The sequence below is a fragment of the Callorhinchus milii genome, unplaced genomic scaffold (assembly GCF_018977255.1).
Source record: "Callorhinchus milii isolate IMCB2004 unplaced genomic scaffold, IMCB_Cmil_1.0 Scaffold26, whole genome shotgun sequence".
Classification (NCBI taxonomy): Eukaryota; Metazoa; Chordata; class Chondrichthyes; order Chimaeriformes; family Callorhinchidae; genus Callorhinchus; species Callorhinchus milii.
In genome coordinates this window covers 2,402,960-2,421,625 of record NW_024704767.1, presented here as the reverse complement: position 1 = coordinate 2,421,625, position 18,666 = coordinate 2,402,960, and the positions used below count along the sequence as shown (strand labels likewise).

Sequence of the window (18,666 nt, the reverse complement as noted above, 5' to 3'; positions counted from 1 at the left end):
TCGAGCTATTGAGACAAGCACAAGCTTTCTGAAGACATGATGGGGTTATCAAAATATGGAACAAAATTCCTAGGGGCTACTACTGTAGCCCGGTCAAGTGAACATTTAAAAGACAATTTAGATAAGCTCACTCAGAGGAAAGAGTTATTGATTCAGACACCACGCTAAGAAAAACAAAAGCAAATCCAACGGCCAAAGGCTGGTATTTTCAATAGCCAAAGGAACAGACTTCCACACACATCATTCCTCACATGAGTTCTTCTAGGTCACAGTTTGTCAGAAACATTTGAAGTTGTGTTGAAGATCTTACATCGATGCACTGATCCACAGTCATCTACCTCAGCAGGAACCAGAGGCTCTGAGCACTTTTCACCGCATGTGGGGGGGCAAAACATCTGTGAAGAAACCTATCAGCCTCCACAAGTTTAAGATCTTTTACATTTGTGAAAGGAATTTGCTGTAAGCTAACACTTGGCTTGCTGACATATCGTCTATTTATATGGTGCTACTGAACCGATAAAAAATCCATATTATTGAAGCGATGAAAACTTGCAGCTGTAGCAGCTTATGGAAGGAGACTTTCAGAGCAGTTCTGTGGGACAATACACAGGTTCAACTCCCCCACCCACGCCCCCAGTGATAGGGTGGGGAAATAAATAAATCATTGCATTTCAAACTCGCCCCTTTGCGATCACTACTTTTGCAAAACATTTCATTTTTAATCTTCTTAAGTGTACCAAAGCTCAAAATAGATTTAAAACAAAAACTAAATGTTTTACTTTATGACCATTCTCATATATAGGTAATCTATAATAATAATAATCCTCATGGTTGGTTTTAGTGCTTTTCATGTCAGGAGAAGATCTAAGAGGGCTTCGCACGATCTGCTAGAAAAAGTGTAGTAACTGTATTTTATGGTGAACACAGCTCTACAGTTACTGAAGGAAGGAAGCTTAAAAAAATGTAGTCACTCAATCTACGACTGCTTTTGTGGGACACTGCTGTGCACAAATGGCTGCCGTGTTTTACCATAAAAATTATACAATCAATTCACTTTACAGTATATTCTGTGAAGCGCTTTGAGACGTCTCGAGGGCGTGATAAGGCGCTATATCAAACACAAGATTATTATTGTTAAACCAGATTGAAATGTTTTTTTAAAAAAAGCGACAGACTTAGAAAATAATAAAATATCCAACTTTTGTAATAGAAAACGGTAGATTTTTCATCCTAAATGCAAAGTGCAACTGGCAGCCCATCACGAATGCCACAGAACAGCTTAGTTGCTGTCGAGTGCACTGACATACAGATTAGATTTGCTGGAATCCTTAACTAAATTTCCAGCTCACTACACGAGTTCAAAACAAAGTTCTTTATTAAGTGCACATCACCCAGAGTTATTGAGCAATGGCTTTTTTTTTTTTGAGTAATTGAATTTGCAGACCTTCCTCCAGAAAAGTAGAGATGGAGCTTGTACAGCACGTTGCAGCAAAGCATGACCAACACAGAAATAGCTACCAAAAGGAGATAGTTTATCAGGAGCTTTAGAGAGACTGCGGTGTAGTGATCTGAGGCTCACTAGACAAGGTGTTGCGAGGAGAGGCACTCGGAGCTGTTGCCTGGTGCTTTCGAGGCAACCTGCCCAAAAATCAGCACAATCAGCAGATCAAGAAAAGCCCCCCCCAATAATTATCCTCTCAGCAGAGATTCATAACTTGAAAGAACCTCAAAAGAAAGGGGAGGGAAAATGCATCTTCCCTATTTAGCGAGCAAACCGCCTCATCATAAAGGCCAATGCAACTATCGGAGACTTGTACCATTTAATAATAATAATCCTTACATTTGATATAGCGCTTTTCACATCTTCTAGACATCCCAAAGCGCTTCACAGAATATACTGTAAGGTGAATTGACTGTATATTTGTGGGCGAACGCGGCAGCCAATTGCACACAGCAGTGACCCACAAACAGTCGTGGATTGAAAATGACCATTTTATTATTGTTTTGGAGGGATTATTATTAGGCGTGTGGAGTAAGGAAACTTGCCCAAGGTTTCGCTGCACTCACACACAGTGAGAGTGTCCCAAAGCACTTTGCGAAGATGGAGTGGGAGCCTGAGCTGGGAGAAGAATAGAGGTAGGTCCAAAATTTAGTCACGATTTTTTTTTTCTTTTTTTAAAAAAAAGTTTTTTTTGAAAGCAGCAAGAAAGGAATAGAGAGCACACCAGAGGGGGATTTCAAGAGGGAGCTCCAGAGGGCAGAGTTCTTAACTTGTGGACGACATTTCAAGGGAAACACAAAGGTCTGGTATCGGATGAAGAACAAGTTGTCGTGTAATAAGTGAAGGACAAGGATTCTGCTAGCGGATTACCCAACAGATTGAAAAGAGAGTCGTACAAATAATGGTGAACCGGCATTCACGTAAACCAAATGTTGAAGCAAGGAGCTTGTTTGTTGACTTCTGGATCAGAGCACAGAGAAGAAATAAAAATCAGACATCACCCTTGATGCTGCGTTTCGCCCACAAATATACGGTCAATTCACTTTACAGTCTATTCCGTGAAGCGCTTTGAGATGTCGAGAAGACGTAAAAAGCGCTATATCAAGGGTTATTATTATATTATTAATCCCAATAACAAACACTCAATGACACCTGCAGATATGAACGCTACACAGGACGCAAGTAGGAAAATAAACAGAAAGGTTTGAATCCTTGAGCAAAGGGCCACTAATATCAAGTAATGTACTGGGCTATTGATGAGAGTTGAGTAAAGAGTAACAACAACAATAATAATCCTTGCATTAGACACAGTGCCTTATCACATTGTGGAGACGTTTCAAAGTGCTTCGAGAATATACTGTAAAGTGGGCGAAACGTGGCTGCGGATTGCGCACAGAGGTGTCCCATAAACAGTTATGGATTGAGTGACCAAGTTATTAACAATAATTATTATTATTATTAAACAAATCCACTCATGCTGAACTTACCACTCGCTTTTCTCTGAAATCTATGCCGACTGTCGTGATGAACTTGGAGTTGAATTTGGAATCTGTGTATTGGTAGAGAAAGCTGGTTTTCCCGACTCCTGAATCGCCGAGCGCTAGGAATTTGATGAGGTAATCGTAGTCCCCATCAGACATAGTGAAAACCGAATCCTGACCTGCAACAAAGAGACAGCGACATTTCAACAAGCTTTGTACAGCATTGTAGGCCCCTAGACTTCCAGCCCTTCCAGACACCGCATGCTGTATTAAGTAGGAACAAACCTGTCCCATGTTGTACCACTCTATTGACTATTGAGGTCACTAAATTTACACAGTTAAATTCACGTCAACCAAACACTTAAGCAGGACAAATGTTACTGGACTGTGGTAGAAGCCAGCAGAATATTAGCAGCAGATATTGACAGAACAAGCTGGAATAGTACTGTATCTTCTACTTTGGCTGCTGGTCAGAAAAGTGATTTGCTCCAAGTCTTGTTTGAGAATCAGAACGCTCCACAAGAAGTTTATTTTGCACGAGACTTGGATTTAAATTCTGCCAAAAATCTGACACTACCCACCCATCAAAGTCATTTCTCAACACACTGTCAATGGGAGTGAACTTCTGTGTGTGTGTGTGTGTGTGTAAATATATATATATATATATATCACACACACACACACACAATAACTCAACAAAGCAATGCACTATAGATGGGCACTACAGAAGAATATGCACAAGAAAATTCAAAGCAAATCAATTGGAACTTTAAGTTCACTGATAAAAAAATTGATCAAATGATTTTTTTTGTTGAAAACCAAATATGGAAAGCCACATCCTTTTTTGGAAAGAGGGCAAAACATGACTGCAGCTCATTATTCGCATCATATGACTGCCCTGTGAGAAGCCAGAGAGAGTTCAGCATTCCTCCAGATCATCAAGCCAGGGACTTACAAGTACTGTGTCAGGAGCTTAATAGCTACAATCCAAAACGCTTTAAAATGAAACTGCTGAATAAAAGGCAGTCACTCACAGTGAGGGGCTCAAAAAGGTTCTGACCCATTTGGACAAGAAACGAGCAGCTCTGCGAGATTCTATATGTGAAAGAGTGTTATCCGTTAATAAAGGTAAGGCAGCACTAATCATATGCCAAGCTGTGCTTTAACTTTAAAGGTATCTTGAATTTACCTCAAGAGTACAACTTTAGTCTTTTGTTTCAGTGGCAAAACACCCAGTTAATATAATGTTTGCAAAACATATTGATTTAAGATGAGCTAAAAGATGACCAAAGTGTGACCGAGGCAGAAGGACTCCAAGGTGGAGTTCCAAAATTCACCCATCAATGGTGGGGCATCGGAATATCGCTCAGCATCTAATCTTGTCATTGTGAAGCACTGCAAGACATTATCCTACATAAAATGGCATCATATGAATGCAAGTTGTTGTGTCTTCATTTTCAGAAAGGATTCAAGGACAACACCATTTAAGTTTGATTTTGCAGTCGATTTACTTTACGTTATATTATATCTTGTGAAGCGCTTTGAGATGTCTCGAAGACATAAGGCACTATATCAAATGCAAGAATTATTATTAATAAAAGTATTCAAAGGAGAAAAGATGGAGCTTTGAATGGATGTTGATGCTAAATGGTTTTCAACATTCAGTAATCCATTTCAATTTAAAGGCCAACTAAATGCAAAAGTTCCAGTCTAATTGCATTAGTTAGACTGAACAAGGCTTTGAGAGAAAGCTCATTGCAAAAAAATAATCATCCTTTCATCTTTATCTACTGTCTAAAAAGTTTTCCATGGTTTCTCCTTCAGGCTAATAATGTAATTAGAAACTTACCCTTCCCCTTCTTCACTGATCTAACCAAATGAGCATGGCATGGTTGGAAACCTATCAACTTTTGACATGCATAAAGTTTAATCAAAGAAGGCAGACCAAATAGTACCATACACAAGATAAAGACATCATTGATTAGGTAATCTGTAATTTAAAAGCAACCCTATATAAAAAAAAAGTTATTTCATCACATTCAATGTATATAAGTTAATCCTTGACTTTCCAGGGCCTTGGGACGTCCTGCCAATGTGAAAGATGCTACATAAATGCAATTTGTTGTGTTATTATTTAAACAAATTCCACCAAACCAAAAAAAACTCCTTCATGTCGGCGTGATATGGCTCATTCTCTGGGTGAGAATTTTTTCTCTTCACAAATCCCAAACCCATGGTAAGAGTCAGTGCATCCATGAGGAATGGAGATGCCTCTCACGAAAAACAACAACAACAACAAGATTCCATTTATAAAGCGCCTTTCACGTCAGGAGGACGTCCCAAGGCGCTGCCCAGTTGGGTCATGACCCGAGCAGGGGGGAAATGGTCAGGGTGAGGGGAGGGAAGGGAGGGAGCGAGGAGGGGGGAAATGGTCAGGGTGAGGGGAGGGAAGGAAGGGAGCGAGGAGGGGGAAGAGAGTCGAGAGGGGAGCTGAAGGCTCGGTCAAAGAGAAAGGTTTTGAGACCGGCCTTGAAGGAGGAGAGGGAGGAAGCGGCGAAGGCACTGGGGGATAGAGTTCCAGAGCCTCGGGGCTGAGAGGCTGAAGGCCCGACCACCGATAGTAGGGCGGTTGGGGCGGGGGACGTGGAGCAGACCGGAGCCGGAGGAACGGAGGGTACGGGCAGGTAGGTAGGGGGATAGTAGGTCGGAGAGGTAGAAGGGAGCAAGGCCGTGAATGGCCTTGTAGGTGAGAATGAGGATCTTGAAATTAATCCTCTGGGGGATGGGGAGCCAGTGGAGGCGAGCGAGGGCGAGGGTGGGAGTGATGTGGTCCCGAAGCCTGGTGCGGGACAGTACACGAGCTGCAGAGTTCTGAATGACCTGCAGTGTGGAGGGAGGTGGCGGGAAGGCCGGCGAGGAGAGAGTTCCCGTAGTCCAGCCTTGAGGTGACAAAGGCGTGGACCAGGGTTTCAGCAGCGTGAGGGGTGAGGTAATGCCGTAGTCTGGCGATGTTCCGGAGGTGATGGAAGGCGGTCTCTCTGTACAAGTCAGAAATCTGTACATCACCTATGTGGACCCATGGGTTATTTTCAACCAGATGCAAGCAAGGCATTTCACGTAAAGCAACCATTAAAAAAATCCCAATTCAATAATAATTGGGATACAGTTCCTTTCAGCAAGGCACTAATGGCTCACTAAACATTTGGAAAGGAGTGTTAACGCGCAGTACACTACATAAAGGTAATCTTGGATGGAATTCAGAAACACACACATTCGTAACCCAAATAGAGAGAGCGATACAACAGAAAGAAGTACTTTAAATCCATGTATGCGGGAAAACATATACCTCATTAGGAAGACAATGGAGAAGACAGAAGTTTAAAGATGATGAAGTCACGGCAGAGGCCCGAGGGCTGGAGTGTGCCCAAGAGAATTGCTTTGAGTTTGGCTGGAACAGGTGTATGAGCCACGTGAGAATGAGGAGTGTTGAAGTAGCAAAGCCACAGCGATTGTGTTCAGGGACTAAAGGTGAATGGCAAGACAGATCACAGTAACCATTTTCTGACCAATACGGAGACCAGACTCCGTGCAACCTACCGTGCAATCTACTGTGGCATTAGCCAATTGCAAACAAATTTGCAGTGTGTAAATATCTCAGAGGCAAATGCTGAAACACCTTAAAATCTAACAGCGGACAGATCTTTGGAGTGATTTTGTAATCCACTTTATTTTTAGGACATCTTCCCTGTTCAAACATTTAACAAAGGCTGCAACTCTACTTCACTTGCGTTATTTGTTGAGGAAAATGTCACAAAGGCTGCAACTCTACTTCACTTGCGTTATTTGTTGAGGAAAATGTCACAAAGGCTGCAACTCTACTTCACTTGCGTTATTTGTTGAGGAAAATGTCACAGCAAAAAAAAAAATCACAGCCCGACTCAGTTGGTAGCACTCGCCTCGGGTCAAAAGGCTGTGGGTTGAAGCTCGCCAGGATTTGAGTTCATAATCTAGGCTGCTACTCGAGTGCTGCATGTTGGATGTACAATCTTTATGATAACACTTGCATTTGACATCGTGTCATATGTCACTGAGATGTATCAAAGCGGCTCACAGGATTTACTGTAATGTAAGGTGACTATACATTGATAGGTGAACACGGCAGCCGATTCGTGGACAGCAACATCCCACAACCAGCCATGAAGTGGAGGAGAATTGTTTTTTTTTTTAAAATCAGGACACTGGAAGAAATTTCTCTTTTCAAACATAGTAAAAACCAGCATAAGTGCTTATGGAGCTCACTTCATCGCCTGGAATTTACGCTGCAAATGGACTGGAGGAATTCTTTTCTGAAAGAAAACTTTCTGCCTTAAGTAAAGAAATATTTTTTTAAAAAAACTAGTCAAACCTGCAGAGGCAGAAATGCTTTGCATTCCAGCAAATGAACACAGCTGTTCTACGAGTGCCTCACACCATCACCTTAACATGAGCTTGCACCCTTTCACAGTTGTTTAGCGTTAATACTGGGACCACTTTCTGAGCCCAAAGGTGCATGTTTATTGTTGACAGACAGGATGAAGTAGGATCAGCTAATGGTCCTCTCTCTCTCTCTCTGCTGAATGCTATTTGGAGGATGGTGCAGGTCTGGGCCTGTGTTCAATTTGATTTGCAAAGAGTGGAAATGTTTCTCTCAGCAACTCGTACCTTCCGATTGGGCTTAAAAACTGGACAAGCTTCCATTACAAAGCGTTAAGCAAGCACGTTCCACAAACTTTGCAAGCAGGTGGAACATTCAAATGACAGTGATATTTAACACCAGACCGGATTGGCATGTAAAATAATAATCTTTCCATTTGATATCAAGCCTCATCAATCACATCATCGAGCTGTTTCAAAACGCTTCGCAGGATTTAATGTATAGTATAGCGACTGTATTATGTAGCTATGCTTCACTGAGCCTGACTGCAGGTATGTGTTTGTCGGACAAGGGTAAAACGGATCTCAGTTGCAATATTACCCCAATGATCAACACATGATCACATGAATAATGCACACGTGCGCGAGATAGCACCCACAATTCTCCAGCATTGCTTGCAAGCAAATCAAACGCAGGGAACTTTTCTGGTTTCAGGACCAATCTGCAACTGGGGATATAGTTCTCTAAACATCATAAAAACTCAATGTTTAAAAAAAAAAGCCAAAACTGCTGAAGCCACAAATTCAGACAACATTTCAAACCTCCCCACAACATTAGTCCAAACAGGATCTCTGAAGGTTGTCACCACATTCCATTCTCCAGAAACCAACCCATTATATGAAGCCGGTTTCAAATTTATCTGATTTAAATCAGTTTTAATACTAATAATAGTTGCATTTGATATAGCGCCTGACCGCGTCTTCGAGGAATATACTGTAAAGTGAATTGATTATATATTTTGTGGGCAAAACACAGCAACCAATTGCACGCAGCAGAAAATAAAAAACTTTAAAATACCTAAGAGTGAGGTTTTGACGAAAAAAAAACTTTCGGCAGCAGTTACCTTAGTCAATGTCACCACCTGAGCAAACAAGGAGTTACAAATTATAATTTAAAGGCATCGCGTAGGAAGACATTTGGGTACATTTCCCACATGTAAACCTTAAGCTCTGTTGCCATGCACGTCCATCCACCCATCCAGTCTGCGGTCAAGCCACAACCGTGCTGCAAGCCAGAGAGATGTCAAAAATCATTCTGAGCACAAAATGTACTTGTACACTAAATAAAATGTTCATCTTGTGGGTTTTAAAAAGATAAAGTCGCCCTATGATCTCTGAAACACAATATTCACCAGAGAAACTGAGAACCATTGAATGTCAAATCGTTTAGAACTATAAAGAGCAGAATCCAAGTACTTCTAGAAGGTATTATACAATCCTTCTTAATCCTACCCCTCCCCGTCCAAAATATTTTAAATCGCTCTTACCTTTCAGGTCTGCAGAGCAAGATTGGGTCAAACTAATGTTAGTGTGTTTCAAACTGCTGTAGGACTTTAACAAGCTCCACCTGTAAAGCACGCAAGCATTTTAGCTTACGTGTCAATGTTTGCCTTTTGCCAGGAACTTCCTGAAATGAAGGTGTGGCATTTATGTGCATAGCTGGAGGATGAAGCTAGTGGCATACCTTAAACACACACACACACACACATACACACACAGTCTGAATGCTACAGTTAAATTTCTCAGCGTTAGAAAAGGTACTGAAGGAAACCCAAGGTCTGGAAATACCCTGGGAATGAGATCACTGCAAAGCCAGGGTACACATCTTGACATGTGTACAGCTTACCACAACAAGCTGCTGAACTATATTCTAAGCTACTGTCAGCATTAAGAACTTTCAGATCAGATACAGCACATACAGACAGAATAGAGTTCACCAGCAATGCCTTTGCCCCAGATACAACTCTCCATATGCACACTTCTCCATATGTCCCCATGTACACATGGGCAATCCTTATGGCTTCTAAGAGTGTGAATTGGATAATTTAGTCAAGCGGCAAACCTCAGTTCTAGATGCCACGTAAGTAAGTTCTGTACCAAGTGGGAATGGAGGTAAGAATCTCAAAATTCAAATTGAATTCTAGGAGCCTTTCTAACCAGAAGAGACACTGAGCCATCGTCACATCACTCTGGGCTCAAATGAAACATCACACTCAGTGGTGAAAGAACAACTTAAACCACACCTCTGAAATTCAACCATGAAGGGCACTTCTCTTAGCGCGTACTTAAGAAAGCATTATTCATTATTTCAATATCTAAACCATCTGGTTGCAGGACTTTCCATGCTGAATTTCCTCTTTGGATAATAAATAATCTTCACATCTGATCTAGCGCTTTTCACGCCATGAGCAGGTCTCGAAACCCTTCAAAGAATTTATAATAAATGAGAATGATCCTTGCATTTGATATAGTGCCTTACCATATTGTCAAGACATCTCAAAATGCTTCACAGGATATACTGTAAAGTGTTTATTTTGTGGGCGAAATACAGCAGCCAGTTTGAGCACCAATGTCCCACAGAGAGCCATAGAGTGAATGACCAACTTTATTTGGGGGATTTGTTGCCAGGACACCAGGAGAGAGAGAAAGGTGGAGACTCCCTTCTCTTTTAGAATAGTGCCGTGGGATCTTCAACATCCACCTGGACAGGTTTAATGTCTCATCTAAAGGACGGCATCTCCGACAATGCAACAGCCTCCCCTAAGTGAGAGGCGACAGAGCTACCACTGCAATAAAAGTATAGCAACTGCGCATTTGCGCAGTTTGCGCAGCAATCTCTCATTTTCAGGGCGTTTGCTCTTTCCACAAGGGAGGAGGCCGAGTGAGAGCCACATTGTCCTCTTTTGGCGATTTTTGGATAATCATTAATCCATTTTGTGAAGCAGAGAAACATCGCTCACATTCTGAAGGCAGTAAATTAGTTTGCAAGCATTCGCATGGAGGAAAAAAGATTAACACTGTAAACTCAGACACACCCAGCTACTTTCAGTGGTTACTGTATTGTGTTAAATCAAATTACATGCTCTCCACCCATACCTGGACTACACTGCCCTCAATCTATACCTGCAGTGCAATGAACTCCTGCACGCACGCACACAAATGCACACACATACAGCTGCCATCCTGACCTACTTCTTGAGTGTACTGCAGCCACCAAACACTCAAGGAAGAAAAATTCAGGAACTCTTGCCAATTTAGCCAGGCGGAATGGATTCAATGTTCACTTATTGAGCACGTGCTCTTGTGAGTTGCACGTGCCTGAATGAACGGCTTACTTGGCTGGTTAATGACTGTATGTGCATGGGCACGCACGCACCTGCATAGAACACACCAAGCCATTTTTCAGTCCCCTCCGATAATAAAGTTGACCTATCGCAAAGAGATACAATCAAACACACATTGAGATCAAAATGCAAAATACTGCAGATGCTGGAAAATCTGAGGAACACTCAGCAGGTCAGGCAGCATCTATAGAGAAAGGAAGGTGAGTCAACATTTCGGGTTGACATCGAGAGCGACGGCGTTAAAAAAAACATTCACATGCACAGGTTACTCTATTCGATTTCTCCTGAAAACGCAACTTAATGATTATTTTGCCCGAAGAAATCATCATCTAAAGCCAAAACAATGATCATTTGCTGGTAGAAGCCCCTTGGCTATTATTACCCCCAACCCTCTCTATCATACAACTAATTGTAGTACCCAATCCCTGGCCTACACCTGAACCCACCCTTTAGAACTTCATCCCACAGTCCCTTCACCTCGCTCCCTTCCCTCTTTTAATGTCAATCTCAAGACCCTCCTCTTCAACCGCACCTTCGGTCACCTTTCTACCCCTACCCATCCTGCCCTGCACCCCTCCTGATCGAACCCCCAGCTCAGGTCCAAATCCCTGACTGTCCAACGCCTTGGGATAACCTCCCAGCGTGAAAAGGCGCTTTACAAATGTCATCCTTCTTTGCTGTCCAGGTTCAAATCAACTAACTCAGCACAGATCGAGAATCAAAACAACATCACTTTGGTTTGATTTGTATGACTCAGCCCTACACAGGGAGTTTCCTACACACAAGACTGTGGGAGTTGGTGTGGGGGGGGTAAAAGCTTTAGCTATTTTTATTAAATAAGATCAAGTTTCATTCATGAGATGTGTAGGGAAAGAGTATTGTCAATAGCCTATGTGAAGGGCGCTACACAAATGCAAACTTGAATTTTTTAAAAAAAGTAATTGTTTTATTTTTTGTGCTGTTGACTCTACAGTGAAATGATACACTGCAAGTGTAGATATAGTGCGAGCCGCAAGATGAAATCGGTAGTTTTTTTTTAAATCTAATCAGTCACGTAGCCTACTTTGTGCAGACTTAAGTGGATAAACAGAATGTTTATTCGCAGTAAGTTATCATACATCTAACAGACATTTTACAACCAATGACCCCAAATACCTCAACGATTTTTAATTTAGGTTCATAATCTCATCAATGTGCAACGATGATTTTCGAAAACAATTTTAGGCAATTTTAGGCAAAATCACAACCCCACTGTGAAGTGAATTGACTGTATATTTTGTGGGAGATACGCGGCAGCCAATTGCACACAGCAGTGTCCCACAAACAGTCATGGATTGAGTGACCAAATTATTTTTTTATTTATTTTGAAGGAATTATTATACAATAATAGCACTCGATTCGGTGCCGTATCAATTTAAAACATCTCAAAGCTGTTTTCGTAAAGTGCAGCAACTGTATATGAACCCTACAAACTCATCTCACATCTACCCACAATTTAAGATACATATATTTATTTCAAAAAGACCGATTTCTTCCCAATTTCAATTGTTATTCCTTTACACCAAAGGAAATAGATATTTCAAACAAATGAACACCAATTGAAGTTACTCCTTATATCCCATTTAAAAAGCGGCAAACATGGAGCTCAAGGCAGTTACCCGAATATGTAAATTTAAAAAAAACTTAGTTTCTCGTTTCTCACAGCTGAGAGACGGAGCCATTTGAAACATGCTGACCCTTTATAAAGAGGTCAAAAAACAGTAAATCTCCTAAGAGACGTAGGTAGCTGCCTTACTGAGTCGAAACAAAGCTGGGATTTAACACAAGTTCAAAGTCGTAATATTTCAACACAAATAACATTAGAAGCAATGTGACAGCCATACCTCAACACAAAGGGAAAATGGGCACCAGCTCAGAACTCCTTATAGTTCTACAATCCCAATGTGACGGTGTGATGACTCAACTGCCAGATCTCTGCCTTGGTAACAAAACGTCCGTTTCATCCAGGATCCTGGAAGGAGGGGAGCGGGGGGTGGGAGAAAGAGGAGAGAAAGGGAAGATAATGCGATCAGAAGATCTGTGATTAAACGTCCAAATGGACACGCTGAAGCAGATAAGCAGCAGTGGTTACCAGAAAAGAGAAACGTCTCGAGTGTGCTTTACTGCACAGTGCGGGTCCCACAGACAGGGCAAACACTGCAGCCTTTCCAAATGGGCATCAGCTGCTTGTCATGTGGTCCTGTGGACGGATCAGCCCAGTCTTCCTTCAGCACAACCAATGCATCACATTGAAGACTGAAACAACATCCCCACTTCCAAAATGAGTTGTGAACAATTTGAAGTTTTTAATAAGCTAAAATTCTGTGCGGAGGAGTGGTGTGCGGGGGGGGGGGGGGGGGGCAGGAAATTTGATTGTTTGAATTTCAGAGCTCCAAACCTGAAGTTTTAACAAGTCTAAAGGTCACACTTTTTTTAAAAAAAAAGCATTTAAGAGTTCTGATGTTGCATAGCATTGTAAAGATCCAGCGCCTTGGGACATCCTCTCGATATAAAAGGTGCTATACAAATGTAACTTTGTTTTGTATTGGAAAGTGTAAAATGTCTCTCCGCCAATTGAACCTGCCTTTCTGAGTTGACGTGTGGTCAATTGGGTCGCTTGATAAAGTTAGCTGATGGTGGCATGTCTTTTTCACACGTTCGAAAACGCATTTACAAATCTTATCATCTGCTATTTTCTTATTCAAAAAGAGAAGAACAAAGACTAACCAATAACACCATCTTCTGACTCAGAAGGTGATAGTGCTACCAACTGGCTGAGACAGGTTGACAAACAAGAAACCATCGTATCTGCCCTGTAAACCTTAGTAACCTCCACCAGGAAAGGACTACACATAGTTCGGGATGGTTTACAATCGAAGCAGGAGTTACTTCCATCCAAGCAGTGGCTGGGCTGCAAATTCCCCACGGATTCCACCTTCAATACACTTCGAGGAAGTGATGTTCTGCAGCATCCTTGTGCATAATTAGCTGCCCAAAATATGCAGTCAATTCACTTTACAGTATATCCTGTGAGGCGCTATATCAAATGCAAGGATTATTATTGTTATTATTCCATGAGAGTATTCAACTATCTACCAACCAAGTAAGTAGGAATGGCAGGAGGATACTAATAAAATCATTCTGAGAGAGACTTGATGGAATGAGCTTTGCAACAAAATGACTTCCACCTTACACAGAGAGCAAACAGGAAAAGCAGCCATGGAATGTGATTTGCATCTCACAAGCAGTCAGACCGGATTGCCTGCCATTCACCAGCTAGGGAATCCAAACCACAACGCAAACTTCCTCTCCCCTTTATTCCATTCATAAAATGCATTCGACAACATTGTGATTATTCGATGCAAGACTACATCTTGGCGATTTAGTGACAGCAATGGTGAAGCTTGCAAAGCCATGCATTTTCTCAATTCCGCCTCATTGAAAGATGGGAACTGGTACACAGACGAGAGATTGCACATGCAGCATAATCCTCTACTGAAGTGCAACCAAAGGCATTGAGGACAGCGACTCGCTCAAGAGCATCTAGTAAACCAATAATGGAGGCTCATTAGAAGAGAGGAAAGGACCGTTCACTATAGCAGTGAGGGGGATCTGGGCCAACACTGAATCTTCACCAATCAGTGGCCATGTGTCAAAAAAAATCACATGTGAGCGAAACAGGAGAGACACACGTACGCACGCACACACACCAAGTTATCACCCTTCCATGTGCAAACAGAAACTGGTGTCCTCGTCATTGGGTGGGTGCGGCAACACACACACACACACAAGCTATCATAGCAAAAGTGTTATCAAAGCAAAAGCGTTTAAACCCAACATGTGTCAATCATCTCTCACCCTCCACCCCAAAAAGTAATGGGAGGGGAATTTTAAAACTTCAAAGATTGGTCACCTCTAGATCTCCTTCCCTTCCGTCTTACCCCCTCAGTCTTTAAAAGTCCCACTTTAAAACCTACCTCTTTGACTGTACCTGTGGTCTCCTCCCCCTCCCCTGTTCTTTGCATGGCCTCTTGACCCTTCCCCCATCATTTTAAAAGACCTCCGAGAGGTTAACCGACACAGAAGAGCGCTATATAAATGCACGTTGATAAGCTGAAGCCTTACTACGTACACGCCAGTTCAAGTGGAGAGTGGGTGTCAGTGATTACAGGAAAATTACACAGAGTGGTTTGACTTTCTAAATCACACAGATGAAGTTTCAAGTGATTCACTTACATCTGAATGTGGAGGTGAGATTATTTCATTGTGTGGCTGTAATGGGATTTTTTGCTATGCAATTGTGGTTGAAAGGGCAGCAAATCCATCTCAGCAACTGTTGCTGTTCCATTAGTGCATGCAAGGCACTGGACACCTTCACTAGCAGTAAAGCGAGTGCCCATACCCTCACTGAGTGTTCGATCTTATCGTGTAAACACACGGACACATCTCGTCCTCGACAACACGTAGACAAAGCTCAGAAATCTGCTGCTGCATCAGCAAATGTACCTCACAGCAATAAAACCAACTGCCTTTAGCTGAACGTTGAAATATCTCAAAGCGCTTCTCAGGATTTTCTCGGATGCGTAGTGACTGTACTCTTAGGCGAAAATTCATTGACGCAATGTGAAATTGCCCGCCCACACATACCACAAATAGCCAGTTAGGACCTGTAGAGCAACAATTTACAGAATATACCTTCTGACTCATGGGTGAGAGTGCCACCAACTGAGCCAGGGCAACACCTAGTTTCTGTGAATAAGTTTATTTGGAACGAGGGCTTACTTACTATGTGCGATTGCACAAGAAGAATTTAATAGCAACAAACGACCTGCATGAGGGGCGCTATATAAATGCAAGTTGTTGCTGCTGCGTTTGAATAGCCCCGTTCAGAAAGAAACAAAACTTTAACAAAGTGACCCTTTAAAATTAGGCGCAATTTTAATATATTAGTAGAAGATTTGAGTATCAATCCACACCTCCACTGGAGAAGCACCATTGACAGGCATTTATTACTAAGAGAATGTCTTAGTAATTAATCTAATATCTTGCATTTATATCTTTTACGTCATAAGCTTACACACTGTAATGAATTGACTTATTTGTCAACCCAGCCAATCCACAGCATGTAAACATCGTGATTGAAATACAATTTTTTTTTTTTTTTTTTTTTACGTTATAAACTTGCAGTTTCGCCTGCATTATATTTATTGAAGATGTAATACTACAATAGTAATAATAATACTTTCATTTAATACTACAATAATACATTCTAATACTTAATACTTTCAATAATACTTATCACTTCATTAAGATGTCTCAAGATGCTTCACAGGAACTTTGTATTTTGTGGGCGAAACGCAGCAGTCAATTGCACACAGTAGTGTCCCACAAACAGTCGTGGATTGAGTGACCGCATTTTTTTTTAGTGTCCCTCAGCACATTCTCATGATGAATCAGCCAAGATCAGAAATTAACACAGAGCACCAAGACATGTATTAGCACTCAGTGTGGCAGCAGCAATTTAACGAAGCAAGCTGAGTCACTGCCCTGTGTGAGATTTAGCCTCACTCCTGTGAAATGAAATCCCACCAGTATATCATACCAATTATGACTGGGAACTCAGGGTTACGTAGCTAGTAAAAGCACCAAATGGATGTCTTTGTCACTGTGCGTTGCTCTCCTCTGTTGCCTCCAGAAAACAAGTTCTAAAGAATTAACCACAGAATCACAAGATCACTTTTTTTAAAACTAAAACCCATTACCAAAACATAGTGCATAGTGTACTTTCAAGGATCACGTAATGCCTCTGTGCAGCTTACCAGATCTACCGATGTCTGGTCACAAGCAAAGGCATCGTTCACAGTCAGACTAAAAATAGATGGGATTCTGAATAAGCACTCAGAAACTGTGAGATGTGTCCATTTTATTTGACATTAAGGGATAACAAAAGGACATCCAGTCTTCGGTGATGGATTGCTGCATTTGTACCACAGCTTCCTGTAAAGGAACTGAGGCCCTCTATCAGCCCACAACCAGCCACCCCCCCCCCCCCCACCCACCCGCCCCTTCAGCACTCGCTCATTGACACTTAAGAGGATGGTATGTACAAGGCCCGACATCCTCTGTGTGCACCACGCAGTCCTAATCATTTCAGCGCATGCTCCAAACATGCATCATTTCAAGGCAATCTTGATTACAATCACCATGTAGCATGGATCCGGTGAACATCACACACCAGGCTATGTCACTCAGCCCTGTAAGAAAACTCACCAATCAATGGATCTCCACAGAATGCTTTGCTTCTGCCCACACACCACTTGCCTGACTTCCAAGAGTCCTGCACTATTCAGTCAGTTCTTCCCACTGCACCACATTAAAAGGCGACTTTAAAATTGGCACTTTACAACATAATCAGTAAAAATGAATTTCTACCCATGTACACCAAACCCTTCATCATCAAATCAACCGAGAACAAATATCGTAATATTGAAATACTGTACAATCTGGTCTAATACGCGCAATGCAGAGAGATGAGCTGAGATAATGGATGAGGAACATCAAATCTGAAACTGTATTGCAAAACATTCAGGCGAGAAGCTGCACACGTTTGCTAAACCTCAAAGGGATATCCAAGCTGCTCCCAAAGCTTGGATAGTGACAGGTGTACACTCGGCCCCAGGAGAGACCAATATGCTCTGCCAAAGCCAAGAGAATCGGGGCTTACAGAAGTCTAACACAAAGTCGTAAATAAAGTCAGGAATAAATCAGACCGGTGGCCACTGGGGCATTTCTTGCTCTTTCTGTAGCAGATTTGTGGGATGTTTGCTTACACTGTGGTGAAAAGGACATATTTTACTGCTGAGATAACCCTACCATGCAGAGTGTACAAAATGGGAATGTACCATGCATTGGAATTCACATTAGAAAGGAACAGGTGGAGGTTTATTCAGTCAAGCCACAAACGTCAGCCAACATATGCAGGGCTATCGACTTTGACCATGTTTTAGATTAGCAATGTAGGATGCAATCTAGGATGCTGCTAACAAGTTTGCAACCTTATGAAAGAGTTCCTTAAAAAGATTTTTCACATCTTTAACATCAACTAAAAGTTGCAGAAAATGAACTTCCAATTAGCCCTGATCTACAGCTGTGAACGTACCAGGGGGCACATCACACCTTGCGGTAAGTGGGTTGCTTAGTGGCCTTACAGATCCGAACAGCACATGACATCCAGTATTTATATTTTAGGATATAAATGTCCTATTCGTCAACTCTAACGCCACATGGTGGGGGGTGGGGTTAATCTACAGTACTTGTAAGCACTCTTTAATCAACCTTAATCTACAGCTCCCATGTCACATCATATCACATTAAGGCTATTTTAGGGAAGGGGAAAAAACCGCAGATCAACGCAAAGATAATGAAGTGTGATCACTTCCTCAAATTATCTTCTCAAAAGCCACAGATTCTTACTATTGCATGAAAAGAGAAACAAGAACATCTCGACGAAAATAATATAGCCCACGATCCCTTCTGATCAAAAGACACTCACCCTGAAGGTGGAATTTAACGTAAGCCACAGGAGGCAATTATCTGAAGCACTTCTCCAGTTGCAATGACAGCCACCGTTAAATACTCCAGAGCTGGTAATCATGAATGGCATCTGGACTAACACTTACAGCTACTGTGACGAAGAGTTTTTCGGCAATAACATTAGAGGAGAGTGTTATCTTAGGAGAGCACTTGCCTCGTCTGGAGACTTGGGGAAGCACTTTGCTGTTGGCATGAACCACTAAATGGATGGCTCCTATCAACGTCATTAGTTCCA

At 41.9% G+C, this 18,666-nt stretch overlaps 1 protein-coding gene across 4 annotated transcripts in view; it reads right to left on the bottom strand.

Annotated features, from left to right (window-relative positions):
• Positions 1 to 18,666, bottom strand: part of rab27a (RAB27A, member RAS oncogene family) — a 41,414-nt gene that overhangs the window by 12,307 nt on the left and 10,441 nt on the right. Inside the window, exons 1-3 of one of the 4 annotated variants that reach the window (XM_007906660.2) lie at positions 12,931 to 12,984; positions 12,683 to 12,810; positions 2,989 to 3,161 (exon numbers count right to left, since the gene is read on the bottom strand). In XM_007906660.2, the coding sequence (XP_007904851.1) occupies positions 2,989 to 3,141 (153 nt within the window). In that variant the 5' untranslated portion in view covers positions 3,142 to 3,161; positions 12,683 to 12,810; positions 12,931 to 12,984. Of the gene's footprint in view, positions 1 to 2,988; positions 3,162 to 8,942; positions 9,031 to 12,682; positions 12,811 to 12,930; positions 12,985 to 18,666 lie in introns of those variants that run through there. The other 3 variants (XM_007906628.2, XM_007906645.2, XM_007906663.2) reach the window with 3 other exon arrangements.